Genomic DNA, 16,992 nt, shown 5'->3' on the forward strand with positions numbered 1-16,992 from the left:
ACGCTCAGGCGGACAAGTCAGATCTTTTCAGTTCAATCTGCTTCTCGATTCAAAACTCACCGAGTGTACTATGATTACTGTAGTAATAATAATAATAATAATCATACATTTTAAAAGCAGAATGGCACAAATCTTACAAATAAAACGTACTGAAAATATTTAAATTATTTATGAATTCCAGCGAAATGAAATAGCATTGGTTTTAATAAACATACATTTATTAAAACAAACAAGACATGTAAATGACTTTCAGTATCTTTATTGTAAATATAAATGTAAATAACTGTTGTTATAACCTGAATATGGCACTACAAACTAAACTTAAAATAAAAACACTGTAAAAATTGTAAAGCAGAATATTCAAGATTCTGCTGTAGTGATGACATTTTTGTAGTTCAAGCCAGTATAGATTGCATCAGTCTGGTTATTTTGACAAAACAGCTGCTATCAAGCATTTTTTTTTTTTTTTTCTTTTTCCATGCCAGTTCGAGTTTCTAGAAACCAACAGACTTCGGGATGATGGAATCAGAAGTGCTAAAATGCATATTAATTTCTGAGTTCTGTCCTACAAAAATACATCACCCCTGCATCACTTCATAAACAGCAGTTTGTGCCTACATACGGCTTTATTTTGAAGGTTTTCTGAGAAGGACAATGTGATGCAGTAAAGAATTGCTGAATAGTTTTTTTTAATCAGTTCTTCAAAACAAGTGGCATTACACATCCTTATTTACTCTATCAACATCTGTGTTTACAGTATCCACAACTATTATGAAAACATACCACATAGTGACAATAACATCCTCATGCAATGCAAGTATAAGTGCAAACCTGATATATAAAAAATACAGTAAAGGCACTTTTTAAATCTATATTACATTATCAAGCCAACGTACAGTAATACTCTCAGACAGTGGCACAATCCATTTGTCACAATCTTAAAGTTAAAAATCTCATATTCCGCATGGCTTCAAATGAAATACACTACGGCAAGACTTTCAGAAGGTCAGCAATGTATATCACACAGTGAAAATGCTGGTGGTTGCAGCAAGCAAAATATAAAGTGAAACAGTGCTTTAATCTACAAATCTGTGTCCTCAGATAAAGTGTATCATGCTGTTTTCACATTCCTTCGGCACAGGCAGGTTATAACTCTGACAGGTTAACTTGTAATTCTGCCCAGCATTGTTATCCCAAAACTGCATGCCCATTACTTTATAACAAATGGCAAACTCCAGCACTGCTCCAGGGTGAAGGATATATGGAGGGACCGGGAGATGAAATCGAAAGGTGTCACAGCAGGGCCCGTTTGAAATGAATTTGCTTGCAACCCAGTAAGCCTTGGTTTCTGAGCAGCTCTTCCAGTTTGTAAAAGAGTAGCGAACACTCACTTCCTTCTCAAATGCCAAGTTTACAACTTGAACAATCCCTATAATGCCAGGCTCGTAGCACAAAACCCGCTCCAGACATACTTGTTGGCAGCACAGACGCTCGGTGAAGTTTGAACAGTCCCCAGGCTGGACCGAGAACATCGGTTTCAAATACGGCAGGGAAATCTCCAGCCCCTTACTTGAGGCTAACTCTGCATTCATTAAGAGTCGGAAGAGAACATGCTCTGGGACAAATGGGTCCTCTCCACTTTTGAAAACCTTGACATTTTCCAGGTCCAACCCTAAAGAGTCCACAAAGCGGACGCTGGCTCGGCGACTAAGCCTCCTTCTCTCTGATGGAGATGGAAGGGACTGTGTGCGCCTCTGGATGATGGATTTGGTTGGTGGTTCACATGACAGGCTGCGGCCTGCTGTTTGCCTTGGAGCGGTTTTTGGGCTCGGCGGACGGATTTTAACCGGCCTCTTTCCGCTGTCCGTTTTTGAGCGGGACATGTCTTGCAAAATCGGTGTGGAGCTTTCTTTTGAGCCATCTGATCCTGTGGTAAAAAATAGGTCAGCGTTCATCTCTTCGAGGGGTGTGTCTTTATGGCAACATCCCAAAGACCAGGCCATGTTTATTAGAAAGAGTTACCTTGTGTGACCTGAAAAAGAAAAACATTCTATGTTATTGATATTTATAAGTATTTTACAGTATTAAATATTCTAGGAAGTCCTAGCCAGCAATATCAGCTACTACTGTACAGCTGTGGAAGCATGCAAACTCACTAGCTGCTTCAATCTCAGCTGGATTAACAAAAGTAATGCAATTTAGTTTTGAAGGATTTTAAATTTGAAGGATTTTAATGTGGAGTATTGTAATTTAAATTTTTTGTTTTTCAATGTGTGAAATTGTGTATGAAAATGTTTGTTAGTAGTTGAAATTGGCATTTGCATTGTCTCACCAGAAAAGTCCGGCTTGTTAAGTTAAAGACGCATCTGACGACCCTCCGATGCTGTTTTTATGAACCCTGCATTTCATAATGAGAAGCGCGACAAGAACTCCGTGCAAAGGTGAAGTATAGTACGTGATACAACACACATACGATGCATTTCAAGCAAACTGCGCACAGTGCGCACGCAGAGCTGGCAGGAGTGTGATGTCACACAGAGGGGGCGTGGCTACTGAGTCAGCTGTGCTCGGAAATGCGGTTGGTGTGAGGTTGCCATGTCCTCCTATTAAAAATAGTTTTAAGTGGGCATCAAGACAGCAAATGTGTGGGTGTAGAACTTTTGATTACCCGATAGAACCCGCTTAAAACACAGGGTTGTAAAAATGCAAGTAAAGCTAATTACTAATAACTAATTATGTGATAAAAAGCAGTTGCAAATGTTTTACAAAATACACACTCATCTCTGCACTAATAAAATATTACTAGCAATTGTATACAATATCTAATTAATTTATTTTACACTACAAAGTGGCATTAGAGAATCTAATAAATCAAAATCTATTATAGGGTAGTTTTTATATACACTACCAGTCAACGTTTGGAATAACTACGATTTTTTAATCTTTTTGAAAAATCTCTTATGCTCACCAAGTCTGCATTTATCTGATTAAATACATGTAAAACAGTAATATTGTGAAATATTATTACAATTTAAAATAATATTAGACATATGAGAATGATTTGTGGAAAAACCGGCTGACACTAAAGACTGGAATCATGCTAAATTTTACCATCACAGGAATAAATAGGATTTTAAAGGATACCAAAAAAATAAATAAAATACTATTATTTAAATTGTAATAATATTTCACAATATTACTAATTGCAGCTTATTCTGATTATAATAGACTATTAAATACTGTTTTTTATGTTTTTATTATATTTTTTTGTATTAATTTTTTTATCTTATTTTTATTAGGATTGGTTGATTGCACTTCTTCTATCTGGCAACCCCGCTGGTCAATTTTAATAAAACTGTGATTTCGCGAACTTACACAACCCCAGTATCAGCCCCTGATGCATACACATACGCGTGTTTTTCTTCACGAGCAGCGGTGAAATTAACGCGTTTCTCCTGTTCGCTGCACTTAGGAACTTCAGTTCCCATCATGCCAGTCGCAGGATCACGACGACAACGATGCTCGAACATACACAGCAGCAGGTAAACAAGTCTGGAGCTGCTGTAGTGATGCTCTTCAAAGCGTTTCGCTCATTGCATGCTGATGGGGGTTTCATAACCAAGACGCAAAGTTGATTATCGCTCTCTTTAAAAGTTAACGTTAAAGATAGTTTCTTCGACGGATTGCTCCAATTCTTGGCAAACTGTAAAATATATAAACTGTGACGCTGATATTTCGCTGCGTTTCTGCAATGGTGCTCTTCAGTCGCTCGGTGCGTGTGCGCGCTCACAAATGGGACATTCTGGGGCACAGCTGAGAGCTTCAAAACTGCGTCTGTACACTTCATAGTGTTTAATGCGATGGGACCCATCCTGCAGGAACAAACTGCGTCTGCGACACTGAGGAAGGTGTCAGGCAAGGAGAAGGTTAGAGTGAAAAATTCAGAAAACACTGGGATTGTTGCCAGGTATATCTGAATATACCAGTTATTTAAAATCACATAAGGATAACACAGATTTGTCACTAAGAACATGTGCTTTATTTGCAGCAATAATAAGCGAGGAGGAAACGTGATCCAGAATAAGAAACCTCTTAAAAAAACAGTGCCCTTGCGTCCAGGGCAAGAGAAGGATCCTCTGCCCAAAGCTGAAGTTGTAAGTTACATGCAACAATAAGATGCATCAAGCATCCTGTGTCGGCAGCAGTTTGAATATGTTTTCATGATCTTTCCCAGGTCCAAAATGGCATTAAACCAAAGAAAGCTAAGAGTCCGACTGGTGGCACTTGCAAGTCGCGTGGGTGAGTATTTCTGAACATATGGAATTTAATATATAAATAACCATAAATAATAAGAATAAAAGAACAAAATAAAACAAATGGATATAATTCACTACTGAATGGTTATATTTTACAATTGAATACTGATTTTGCAGTTGGCCAAAGTGATATAAATTAGAGCTGGGTATTGATTTTACAATTCAGATTCACAAGGTCTTGATTTGATTCAATTTGATATTGATTAATTTTGTTATATATTAGGAGTTTTTCTTTTTTTTTTTTAAATAATGCTTCTACTCCTTCACTGATGACATATAAATGGTGACAGTCCTAACTCAACCTAACATGCATTAAGACATCACTAATAGAAACAATTTAATGAATATGTAATACAATGCATATATTTAGAACTATATATGCTTCACTCTGTTATGTACAACATACCTTATGATGCTCATTCTGCTAGCTTTTCTTTCACCATTACCTTTGGAAAAATACTCGTTTTTCATACTGTTGTGAACATCTGATTAGAAATTCAATTGCAGTAGATTCATTTACAGGCTGCATTCATTATAAAGATCTGCTTCATCACTTTTTGAGTTTTGTTTCCTGAAATGGATTGTAGGTAAATATCCACCTCGTCCAGCACTCTTTTTGTCTTGTTGTCTTACCTAGCACTCTCTTCTGTCTTATAAAGTAATCTGTTACTGTGTCAATGTGAGGAACCACCGGAAACAGATCAGTGTGTACGTGAACTGTCCAAATGAACCAGACTGCATCACAAACAATTCCAGACCTTTATGGAAACCCATTTCACTAGTTAGATCTAAAACAAGTGATTCATTTGTGAATGTGGCATCATTTGATTCTTAATGCCTGATAGAAAACACACAGCATGATTGCTAAAATATTGTCATTTTACTCTTCAAGCTCTGTGATCAAATTGTAATTACTACAATTACTGGATGGGAGACATGCTACAAAAAAACTTTAGTGATGTTTTGTTCATTCATCAGCAGAATTGATCTTGTAATTTAAGAATGATATCGGTCCATGAAAGTCAAAGTAATCAAAAGTGTTGTCAACCCAGCCCTAATAAATACACTAGTCAACATTTGAAGTGGATCAAAACCTTTCATCAATGTTAACCTAAAACCAAAATGCATTCTTGTCTTAGGAAAACTTTGATGAACTTTTTTCATCCATTTCAAATGTTGGCTACTGTATATTGATCAAATATCTCACTTGAACTATTGCTGCAGCACACAGGGCGAATCAGACCTGAGGCCTCCACGTCCCGAACGTGGACAGGAGAGGCAGAAAATCCAGCTGGAGCCTCAGTGCTGTAGAGAGATGCTACAGAGCCATGTGGTCTTGGAGAAGAACCGTCGTGCTCTATCGCTGCCCTTGACTCCTCAGCCAGTGCTGCAGCAGTTCACCCTGCAGAAACAAGTCCCAGACCTGGACTCACTTCGCCTGCTGGAGCACAAGGAGGATGACACGGACAGTGCCAGTGACCTGTCCGACTCCGAGCGGCTCCCTGTGCTGCCTTCCCCTTGCACTCCTCCTCAGCTCAACCTCCGAGCCGAGGTCTTCAACTCCATGGACCTGCATCCTCACATACCTGGACCCAGGACGGTGGAGAACGATGAAGTCCGGTACAGCTACCCAGACTTCCTGCCTCCTCCATTCAATACCTGGAGCCTTAGGCAGCTCACCATCTTCCTCAACACTGAGGGTAAGCGGGCTCCCCGGCCGAAACCCGTAGGGGAGCTAGAGAAGTATTTAGAGCGCCTCCTTCAACTTGAGTGGCACCAGATCCAAACCATACAGGATGAGAGCGGACGGCACGTCGTTCCCATCATCCGAACAAGAGGTCACGCTGCCAGTGTCCTAGCGAACGGCAACCAGCCTAGGCCTCATACTGCTCCTCCGACACGCCTCAGCTCCCCGAAAAGCTTTCGGCAGGGTGAACGGGCCTTCTTCTCTTCAGTGGCCAGCCCATCATCCACCCAGCTTTCTCGTCCTGTCTGTCCTCACTGCCACATCCGCTATCCGCTCTGCAATGGCACCTGCTCTCCGTACGCCTACCAGCGGCATTCCCGCCTCAGCCCCCTGCTAGAGCGCAAAGCTCCCCCTGCCAACACCCAAAAGAGGAGCAGTAGCGAAAGCCGGGCTTCCACTGCCGAAAACCGCACGACTTCGAAAAACCAGCAACCGGTCAGTCCTCAAGCAGCAAAGGCTCACCAGAAGCACATTCAGGCTGCGGGAAATGTGCGCAGGGCGTCCCAAGAACTAAACACAAATGGCAAATCCCATTCTTCGGTCAGGAAAGGAAAGACTGCAAGGTCAAACGAGGCGGACAAACAGAAAGATCCACCTGGAGCGAAATGTGGAGGGGTTGAGAGGCGGGATCCTGTCGGTATGAAACGTGACGGTGGTGGTCCTGGGAAAAAAATGGTTAAGGATGGCCCGAGAGCCGAAACGGGTGAAGTACGATTAAGATCTGGCACTAAAAGAACCGTCACCAATGGCAAGGATGCAAAAGTGACGACAGCTACCAAGACTACTGGCAAAGTGAAAAATCCTCAATATGCCAAGTAGTAAGTGCACCTTTCACGCAATTTTCAGTTGCCTCAAAAACGTTTCCATTTTGCATACAGTAAAGAAGAGCTAATTAAAACATAATATTATCCTTGCAGTTAACTGTAGTTGTTTGTGAAAAGGATATAAGTGCCGTCACATTGGCAAAATTTCGAGGGGAAAAATAGGTTCATTATTTAGTGTTAAGAACTCACACAGAAGTCACGTTTAGCTTTCTGTCGGTCAACACGGACCAACTAGAAATGTGCACAGAATAAGGATGGATTCCGAAAAAAAGCTTGGATTTTGTCCATGAAAATTTGCCGGATAACAGCAAATGTGGCAGCATTTTAAAAAAACTTATCCTTCTCATTAGAAATCATGCCTTTTCATCGTCATTGTTTCAGTAGAACTTTAAAGTGCATTTCTTGAATAAGATTTATTTTATCCGTAAGTACACAAAAGCAGGTTATCTTTACATACTGTACGCACAAATCCTCTATGAAATGAAATAAATGTACTTAAATCTAGAGTGCATGTACATATCTCTTATTTGAGGGAGGTATGGCTGAGAATGTCAGTGTACGGCTTTGTCTAGTAAGCACTAACGGTCAAAGAATGTATATTTTTTGAGATGAATAATGAATGTTTTGTAATGACTGTGTATTTTTGTAAAGTGCCATTTACAAGGACTTAATTTCTTGTTATTTATTAAACCAATGAGTTGACATGTATTAAGTTAAAATAGAATGTTTTATCTTTGAATGTTTTGGAACCCATTACTTAGGTTTTCAGTGAGTTAGATGTATTTGAATTGTGAATTGTTAGGGTTGCTTATGTTGGTTTTGTGGTGTGTTGCTGGAGAAGGCCCTGAGCTGTAAACTGTTAAGATATTATGGTCAAGGTTATCTATGTTTGTTTACTTATTGAGAACCTATCAGGTGATTACATTGTACTTCATGTCTCTAAATATAGCATGTTTTGTTTATTTTTACAGGAACAACGATGGTAGTGGTTTTGTAGTTTTGTATGTACTGTAATGCATTGTCAAGGCACTTGAATATGACTTGAAAGTTGATACAGGTTGAGGCCATACAGTACGTGGTACCACATTTCCATACTTGATGTACTGTATGTAGCACCATTTCATCTTGAATGTTATGTACTGTGTCAAGTTCCCTTATCAGGCAAAAAACACACAAAAATCTACTTTTGTCCTATCGTTGTCAGATTGTGCTTTTATTTTGCTGGGTGTTTTTGGTAGAGTTGAATGCAGCTATTTTTATGAGATACAAAATAAAGAGTTTTCATTACATCATCAAAGCCTCTGTCTACGGTATTTATTTTAATGTGGAAATTGCTACCGTCATTATATTCTCATTAAACCAGAACAAGCACAGACAGTGTAATTTTCAGGTTGTGAATGAAAATGTTCAGTGACTTTGCCATGCCTTCTGGGTATTTAAATGCTCCTATTTACAATCATCTGAATCCTTAGGTGCATATTATCACCATTGTGGGTATTTGTGTGATTGTCATGAATAGTTTGTCACACTAATTTGATGTCATTTGAATGTTGTCATGTCCTTTTCTGTCCTGGGAAAGGCTTTAAAAGCTGTTGAAGCTGTTTCTGGCGATCATTCACACAGCCTGTGTAATACAAAGCAAACAAAAACCATTTGTATTTGGAGACGATCGTAAATGCTGCTATAATATTCAATGTGACACTTTGCACAAATAGGTGTTACATTATTATTACAAAATACATTTTATTTATTTATTTATTTATTTATACATTTTAATTTGTATATTTACTTCGAGGAATAGTTCACCTAAAAATAAAAATAAAAATCCAAAAGCTGTATGATCATAACATATTTGGAGCAATGTAGCATTACATCACTTGTTCACCAATGGATGCTCTGCAGTGAATGGGTGCCGTCAGAATGTCCAAACAGTCCAAACAGCTGATAAAAACATCACAATAATCCACAACATGAATCCAGTCCGTCAATTAGCATTTTGTAAAGCAAAAAGCTGATGTTTGTAACAAACAAATGCATCATGAAGGGGTGTAAAACTTTTAAATACAAGTCCTCTATCCATAAAACTGCTTTCTCCAATGAAAAAGTTGTCTCATCTGAATCAGGAAGTGACGGTTTAATATTAAAACGTCTTATCAATGAATTTTTTTTTTTTTTTTTTTTTTAACAAAAGGCGGTTCACTACACAAGAAATTAACTGATGGACTGGAGTGGTGTGGTTTACTTGTGGATTATTGTGATGTTTTTATCAGCTGTTTGGACTCTCATTCTGACGGCACCCATTTACCACTGAGGATCCATTGGTGAGCAAGTGATGTAATACTAAATTGCTCCAAATATGTTAGGATCATACAGCTTTTGGAAGTTTTGATGACAGGAATTTCATTTTTGGGTAACCTAGACTATTTATAGCCCTATTTGGTACCTATTTTTTTTTAAGTATTATGCATGCACTGTGAATTAATATATTTTTTGTTCAACTGTGTGACATTCAAAAAATGCCCAAGAGTGTACAAAAACTACTAAGCTCAACTAATCACAGAAACAGGTTCACTGAGTGTACTGCAGGCCAAGATCTCCATTGAGGCAATGTAAGACACTGACCGAGATGTGTATTTGCCACGAGGCAAGAACTTCCCAGGGCCTCTAGTCCGACATCCATGTGGACAGGTCCATCATTCCACATTAGGTCAAAAACGCCAACCCTCTTCTCCTTGCCTGTCAGACTAAATGGAAAAGCATGTTTTGGACAACAATGTCAACATACACAATCCTCCACACTCTTTCATGCAATTTTATACTATTTTGTCAAATCGTACCGGCCTTCCATGTCTACAATGTGCAGGGTGTCCTCCAGCAGTCTGTATTTTAGGTCATAGTCCTCCTGACTGCTGGCTGTGAGGGAGGGTGAAGCGTTCACTTCAATTAGCCACCTGCATAACGGCAAACTGTGCTGTCATTTTTCAAGCCATGCAATTCCCACATTCATTCAGTTCGGATGAGCATCCTGTCAAACTAAGCAATCAAAAATAAAGCACTCTCACGGCTTTAAATCCTGGTCCAGTAGTATGTCATATCCATACAACTCAAAACAGTGTTTGTCATTGATGATGGTCTTCTGAACACTAAGCAGGCTGCGAATAAATATGTTGTCAATTTCTTTAAATAGAGTCTGCACTGTCTCGAAACCATGCTTAGCAGTCAGGTACTGCCGTAGCTGCTGCATCTGCCACTTACAACCCTGAGAGACAGCGAAAGATAGATTACTGCTTTTTAATAAAATATATCTTCATGAACATAATAGTACAGTATGTCCAGTTACTTCCAACATACCTTCTCGGGATCATAATCAGGAGATGTTTTTTGCACTGCAACATTAGTGAGATGAACGTCTGTGTATTTGAAGGTTAAAGGGGACAAACAAGTGAATTCCTTTACTTTGGGGCGTAATATAAAATTGGGGGTGTGTGTATTTCAGAATGTATGCAAAGGATACACTGATCATCTATGCTGCTAAGAGAGAACCTGGTGTTGGAAAATCGAGCAAAACCATCACGATACAGCCAGGCCTTCAATGCAATATACTGCGAAAAACAAAAATATGCTTTTTGTGTGGCCTGCACAGTTTTAAAAATACAACATTCAAAACATGAAAATGCAACAGTGATGTAAAGTGTAAAACAACTACAACAACAAAAACGCTGTGTGTAATACTGTGTGTAGCACCACTATTAATGCAAAATAAATCTCTAATTTCAGTAATCAATAGACAAAACCACAATACAACAGTTGTTATGAAAATGCATTATTAATTAAATTACGTTTATTTAAAGGGACATAAGATAGCTATTCGGTTCTGTGTAAGCCACATTAAACTACCATATGACTTGCATTTATTTTCTTGTACTATTATAGCATTAACAACATAGTCAACTATAGGAATTATTCAACAGAAATATTACAAAATAACTGCTTTATACTGCTGATGCCATTTTCATTTTGAAGTTGAAGTCTCATAATTGCACTAATTCTGACATGGTGTAAATGCACCATAATTTCTGTGAAATTGCTAAATTAATGGCTTTTTTTAAGTGTCCTACTGCAGCTGGAGAAAGTACTTTAACAATGAAAAACAGCATTGGATATTCCTGAAAAAAAAATAACATTAAAAAAATAGCTCACATACTGATGTGACAAGAACATAGACTCTCAAGTCAAATTTTCTCCCTGGTGATAGATATAACATGTTACATACACATACACATATATAAAACATGTGATACGTTCAGTAATAATAATAAAGGTGGAGCTAAATCAAATAAGTACTGAAGCTATTATATGTTTTATTATATGTATTATATACTGTATTATAGGTACATACCAGCTATGAGGTAAGGATTCTCAATGTAGCGCTGAGCGACATAGCTCTCTACTTGAGCCTCATCTTTCTGTTCTTCAGAGCGGGACCCATCCTAAAACCAACAACAGCATCAGTGCACAACATTAAACTTGGGACGATGATAGTAAATAATCGCAGAACTTACATTCCTGACTTACAGTCAGTGTGTCAAATGTGTATTACCTTCCTCCAATCTATGATATCTTTGAGTTTTCGAAACAGAAAAATTCCTTTCCCCTGTGATCGTGCCACCTGTGTTCGGAAAGAATTGTAATAATGGATGACCTGTTGGCAGTACTGTACACAGTGCACTGCTATAAACACTCACAGGCTTCATGATCCAGGTGCTCCCTGGGCTTCTCTTAAACTCTTCTACAAAGATGTGATACTCACTGGGCAGCACAAACGTACAGGGGAAAAAGTCACATTTGGACGCCTCTAAACGCCCAGCCTCCCGCTCTAAAGTTTTTCTATATCTCTTCAGGTTTTTTACCATCAGGTTCTTACGGGTCAGCTGAAAAATACAAACAACTCATGCCTGATTTCTGTACACATTCATTCGCTCTTAATCTATAATGATCTGCATAAACTGTATAATACAGACCTCGTAGTGGTTGCGGAAGTGACATATACGCACATGTTCCTCCATGTACGAGTGATCAAAGTTCTCTCTCAGCCACCCAACATCACACCAGTTTAAGTCCCATTCGCCATCACTGCATAGAGAGACATGAATACATGATGCAAGCATGAAACTCAGGGACACACAACGGAGAAGCACAGCACTTACTCTTTCACCTCTACCCAGCCTGGTCTCTGGTTTAGGACGTCCTGAATAGTGTTGGTCAGGCCACATCTGTACCGTATACAGCTCCTTCCCTCGCTGAGATGAAAATGAACCACACTGGATTATTAAACTACCTTTTATCCTTTATATAGACATACATACATATAGAAAGACAACAGTTTAAAGATTAAACTTCTGAGAAACTGTAAAATGATTTTAAAAATGCAGTTACTTCAAGCATCTACACCATTCAAGTTTGGGGTCTATAAGATTTTTTAATACATTTGAAATAGATCTCTAATGCTTACAAAGTCGGCACTTATTTAATCAAAATACAAGAAAACATTTAAAAATATCTGTTTCCTGATTTATTGTAAAATATTTATTTATGAAAGCTGAATTTTCAGCACGATTCCACCAGTCTTCAATGTCACATGATCCTTCAAAAACGTTAAACCATTTCTGGAAACCGTGGGACAATTTATTTGAAATAAAAAATATTTTTTTGTAACATTATAAACGTCTTTATAAACGTCATAGCTGAATAATAGTGATACTGCTAAAATAAAATTTTACAGACCCCAAATTGTAGGATGAATGTATTAAACAATCACTAACAGACGTACCCTTCCTTCTTCTTCTGTGAGCCGCAGGCCCCTTTATGTCCAGCTGTCTGCTGTGAAGGTAAGTTTGTTACAGCAAACCGGAAAGCTAAAGTAACTTTGTGTCGCAAAGCTAATTTAAGACTGTGCAGCAATGGCTCCTTAAGTGGCCTAAATAGTTATTTATATCAGCAGTCAACCTTAGTTTTCAAATATAGCACATATTATCATGTAATTCGCACATATTATATAGCACATATTATCATGTAAATAGGTTTGTTTTAAAAGTCACCCTCTTACCTTATTCTTAGACATAATCAGAAACTAACCAGCTGGAAGAGTAGCAGCGTGAGACTAGAACTGTAGTCTATATGCTGTCATAGCAACCACAGAGCGGACCAATCGCTGCGCTGCATTTCGTAGTGACGTGTTGAGAGAATTATTATTAATTTCCGAGTATATATTGTTTAGCATGTTAAATATATATATTTTTAAATTAATCTTTACTTTTTTCTTATCAACCGCATGTTTCAATTCCTAAATAAATTAATCTGCTCTCAGGTACCACGTATAATATACCGATGATTTATTATTATTATTATTATTTCATGTTAATTCATTGACTATAAAAGAACAATACATAGACGCAGATGGCGGAAATGCTTGTTATTTAGAGCTCCCTGGCGTAAACATCATGCATGCACACTAGGTGGCAGCATAATTTAAATAAAATGATCCCCAAGGAAACAGAAGGTGCATCTTCACTTGCTGCACAGAAGCATGAAGCTTATTACACACAAAAAAAATATATGTGCCCAAACCAACCTAATCTTACAACACTCGCTTTTTAACCAGCATGTTTTCTCATATCTGACACATATAAACATGTCAAGAAGAATGAAGGCAGCGGTTAAATCATCTTGTTATCAATCTTTTTTTACTCAAAAGCCCTCAGTTTTTCTATAACAGATTTAACTGATCATTTTTTTAATATTTATATATTAAAATAGTAAATATAACTTAATTTAAATAGTTTTAAACCGTCTTTCATACAACTTGAAAATCGCTGAGGCCTCGTTGTGGGCCTCGATCCCTGCACAAGATCCTAAATCGTCAATATTTTTATTGAAATGATAATTCAACAGAGATTCATACAGGCTACCATGTGATTATGTGTCATGCTGGTGACACATAATCACATTTTTTACATAAAAAGGTGTTAAATCTTTCAATGTTATTTTAATATAACTGAGATACTATTCATTTTGAATTAGACTAGATTGTAATTTGCATTTTCATTTTAGTTTAATTTTAGTAATTATGTTGTGTCTTTGTCATTACTTATAAATATGTAATATATAATATTACTATAATATAACTATAATAACCCTGGTATCTTTATCCTCAAGATAACAAACAAAAGAAAGCTCCCGTTTTCCCTTTAGTTCTTGTCTTTTCAATTTAAATGTATGATAACTCTTATAAAATAGAACTGGATTATATGAAAACGTGTGATAACATTTACCAAATGTGTAATTATTAAGAATTTCTCCTCAAGTCCCATGATCTGTTTTTGCAGTTTTCGATCAAACACTGCTTGACCTTATGGAGCATCGATGTGAGTGCGTGTGTGATTGATAAGCGAGTTGACGTATCTCTAAGGCAGGGCATGTTGACCACAGCAGGCTGATAATGTACTGCAGCTGTTCAACTGATTCAACCTCTCGGCTCATAAAACCTTACATCAATACACTCTTTCTCCAGATGGACAATTGTCTATAAAAACCAATCTGCCATTTCTTCAAAGCAAAGTAAAGCTCAGGGGATGTCATGTACTTCACTGTGGCTCAGCAGAATCCTTAACCACATAGAGAAAGGATTACCTGTACGAATCCGACCATGGCCACTGCCGGGCTGGTACGCTTTTCCTCCTTCATCTCTCCTTGGGAGATATGTGAAGCAAACACACAAAGCATCATGTTCTGTGGCGGTGGTCCAGAGTCCTCAGCACAGAGCTTTGCAAGCATTGTTGGATTGGAAGAGGAATGTTGGCGTGGAGGGTAATTGTCTCTGAGTGGGACGGCAGAGTTATGGCCAGGATATGGCGTGCAGTTTTTATCCTGACAGCTCAGCCCAAAACAGGGTAAGATCCCAGCAGGGATGAACTTCTCATGCTGTCCTGTCCAGGTTTGAGGTTGTGGTTTTGGTGCTCTGGTCAGGGAAAATGTGAGAAAAACAACCTGCATGTCTTTTGGAGTTCAGAAAGAAACAATTTTCAGCTTGGGGATATTGAATCAACCTCCGAATGCTCCCATGAAAGGCTGTGACTGATTTTTCCATTACTACTGCAGTGTTATCAAATGCTAGGATGTGGCTCCAGGCTCTGGTATGTGTGGCCAAAACCCTCTAACCAAACTTAATGCAATTTGACTCTCTCCTTTGTGGTTGGAAGGGACATCTTTACGTTTGGAGCCAGACTCTCTCCTTGAGACAGCCATCTGAACACTTGCCAACTAATACCAATGAACTGATAAGCAGAACCTTTCAACAGGCCTTATACGAGTGTGAAAGTTGAACATGAATTTTATGAAGTATATAAACTATTCTTTCATTTTAATAATGCGCAGCTGACCTTTAATAAGATCAATCATATAGTCAATAAAGGCATCACAAATACGACTCGACTGTCAATTTGAGTATTTTAGATTTTGTTTTTTGTTTTTTGTTATTATTTTATATAGTTATTTACTTTTTACATTTTTCAATATTTTATAATTTTCTTATTTTTTTATATATTTTTTTATTATATTTTGGATGAAAACCGGGAGGCCTGTGACTGTCCCATAGACTGCCAAGTAAAACGAAAATAATGACTTTATTCGATAATTCCTTTGTCAACGGTCTCCTCTGTGTCTCTGCATATCACAGTATGCTCTTTTGTGTCACCCGTGCCACAAGGATGTGCTGTTTTATTTCAAATCAAAGCTAAATACATGTAGAAACAGCGCATCCTTGTGGCACGGATGACACAAAAGAGCATACACAGCATAGGGTGATATGCAGAAACACAGAGGAGACCGTTGACAAAGGAATTATTGAATAAAGTCGTTATTTTTGTTTTCTTCGCTTACATAAAGTGTTCTCGTCACTTCATATAACACAGATTGCACGTCTGATGGCAGATGGAGTATTCTGACGACAACTTTCATACCTTTTATTTACCTTGACACTGTTATTTATTTGGCAGTCTATGGGACAGTCACAAGCCTCCAGGTTTTCATCCAAAATATCTTAAATTGTGTTCCGAAGACGAACTGAGCTTTTACGGGTTTGGAACGACATGGGGGTAAGTGATTAATGACAAAATTTTCATTTTGGGGTGAAGTTTCCCTTTAACATTTAAGAGTTAACAGATGCTCAGTTGATTTCCAAAACAGGGACCAATCTGACCAAAAAATGAAAACAGATATTTATGTTGGGTTCTTGGCTTTTTTAATACCATGGTTGGGCAAATTTCATAATTGAACAACTGGCTCACTTTAAATTCATGAGTGTGTATTTGAATTGAGTTTCCACATCTCACAACTGCATTTACTAATGTTCAACACTTTGGGTCAGTAAGATTTTTTATAATTTTTTAAACTGTGACCACAAATTAAGAACACATTCATACGATTTCTTAATTTATGGCCATGATTTACTAATTTGCTCCTTGTTTTAGTTAAATAAAATGAGGGAACGAATATGTAGCTACAGTTTACTAAAACAGGCAGAAAAAAAATTAATAAATCATGGCCACGAATAAACATGTTGTGGGAACAAATTCATGTTCATAATAGGTAATAGATTTAAATAAATCTAAAATGGGGGAATGAATGAGTAAATCATGGCCACAAATGTAATAGATTTAAATAAATCATATATATATATATATGATATACAATATATATAGATATATATATATATATATATATATATATATATATATATCACTGTATTTCATGTGTGGGGCTCTGTAGTTTTCAACATTGATAATATTATGAAATGTTTCTTGAGCAGTAAATCAGCATATCAGAGTGATTTCTGAAGGATCATGTGACACTGAAGACTGGAGTAATGATGCTGAAAATTCAGCTTTGCATCACAGGAATACATTACATTTAATATTAGTATATAGCCTACCTATTAGTGCCTTTTGAAAGGGTTCTGCCCTTTAATTTTTCTGAGAGTGCAGTATGTGACATTTTTGTGTGAAACAGTTTATTCAAAGGTGGGGAAATGTCCAAAGGGGCTTGATTT

At 37.6% G+C, this 16,992-nt stretch overlaps 3 protein-coding genes across 7 annotated transcripts; 1 reads left to right on the forward strand and 2 right to left on the reverse strand.

The window, feature by feature from the left end:
* Positions 1-607: 607 nt before the first annotated feature.
* On the reverse strand, positions 608-9,631 carry LOC109076880 (protein phosphatase 1 regulatory subunit 3D-like). 3 transcript variants are annotated; one of them, XM_042750413.1, is made up of 3 exons: positions 2,333-2,563; positions 2,023-2,032; positions 608-1,927 (listed from the first exon to the last, which is right to left on the reverse strand). In XM_042750413.1, exon 3 carries the CDS (start codon positions 1,881-1,883, stop codon positions 1,098-1,100), a length of 786 nt encoding a protein of 261 aa, XP_042606347.1. In that variant the 5' UTR covers positions 1,884-1,927; positions 2,023-2,032; positions 2,333-2,563; the 3' UTR covers positions 608-1,097. The 3 variants fall into 3 exon arrangements, with proteins under 3 accessions (XP_042606347.1, XP_042606346.1, XP_042606345.1); XM_042750412.1 differs by lacking the exon at positions 2,333-2,563 and adding an exon at positions 9,510-9,631 and having other exon boundaries at positions 608-2,032; XM_042750411.1 differs by having other exon boundaries at positions 608-2,032; positions 2,333-2,561.
* Positions 3,347-8,179, forward strand: LOC109076874 (protein FAM217B-like). 2 transcript variants are annotated; one of them, XM_042750409.1, is made up of 5 exons: positions 3,347-3,542; positions 3,879-3,967; positions 4,049-4,154; positions 4,235-4,299; positions 5,541-8,179. In XM_042750409.1, the coding sequence occupies exons 1-5, from the start codon at positions 3,519-3,521 to the stop codon at positions 6,880-6,882; spliced, it is 1,626 nt and encodes a 541-aa protein (XP_042606343.1). In that variant the 5' UTR covers positions 3,347-3,518; the 3' UTR covers positions 6,883-8,179. The 2 variants fall into 2 exon arrangements, with proteins under 2 accessions (XP_042606343.1, XP_042606344.1); XM_042750410.1 differs by having other exon boundaries at positions 3,349-3,542; positions 3,850-3,967.
* On the reverse strand, positions 8,176-13,363 carry LOC109076875 (probable tubulin polyglutamylase TTLL9). Of its 2 annotated transcripts, none has more exons than XM_019092525.2 (14): positions 12,994-13,363; positions 12,718-12,764; positions 12,095-12,187; positions 11,909-12,020; positions 11,633-11,818; positions 11,488-11,556; positions 11,287-11,377; positions 11,092-11,132; positions 10,402-10,489; positions 10,239-10,297; positions 9,950-10,146; positions 9,725-9,838; positions 9,510-9,631; positions 8,176-8,511 (listed from the first exon to the last, which is right to left on the reverse strand). In XM_019092525.2, exons 1-14 carry the CDS (start codon positions 13,006-13,008, stop codon positions 8,441-8,443), a joined length of 1,305 nt encoding a protein of 434 aa, XP_018948070.1. In that variant the 5' UTR covers positions 13,009-13,363; the 3' UTR covers positions 8,176-8,440. The 2 variants fall into 2 exon arrangements, with proteins under 2 accessions (XP_018948070.1, XP_018948069.1); XM_019092524.2 differs by having other exon boundaries at positions 12,718-12,767; positions 12,994-13,362.
* Between the last annotated feature and the right edge of the window lie 3,629 nt (positions 13,364-16,992).

The sequence above is a fragment of the Cyprinus carpio genome, chromosome B23 (genome assembly GCF_018340385.1).
Source record: "Cyprinus carpio isolate SPL01 chromosome B23, ASM1834038v1, whole genome shotgun sequence".
Taxonomy (NCBI): Eukaryota; Metazoa; Chordata; class Actinopteri; order Cypriniformes; family Cyprinidae; genus Cyprinus; species Cyprinus carpio.

Coding starts and splice junctions, on each gene's coding strand:
- LOC109076874 (XM_042750409.1), top strand. CDS start 3,519: ATGCTCGAACATACACAGCAGCAG. Junction 3,543..3,878: donor TCGAACATACACAGCAGCAG/GTAAACAAGTCT, acceptor CCCATCCTGCAG/GAACAAACTGCGTCTGCGAC. Junction 3,968..4,048: donor AACACTGGGATTGTTGCCAG/GTATATCTGAAT, acceptor CTTTATTTGCAG/CAATAATAAGCGAGGAGGAA.
- LOC109076880 (XM_042750412.1), bottom strand. CDS start 2,003: ATGGCCTGGTCTTTGGGATGTTGCCATAAAGACACACCCCTCGAAGAG.
- LOC109076875 (XM_019092524.2), bottom strand. Junction 9,632..9,724: donor ATTGTAGACATGGAAGGCCG/GTACGATTTGAC, acceptor TTTTCCATTTAG/TCTGACAGGCAAGGAGAAGA. Junction 8,512..9,509: donor CGTGGCAAATACACATCTCG/GTCAGTGTCTTA, acceptor TGTATTACACAG/GCTGTGTGAATGATCGCCAG.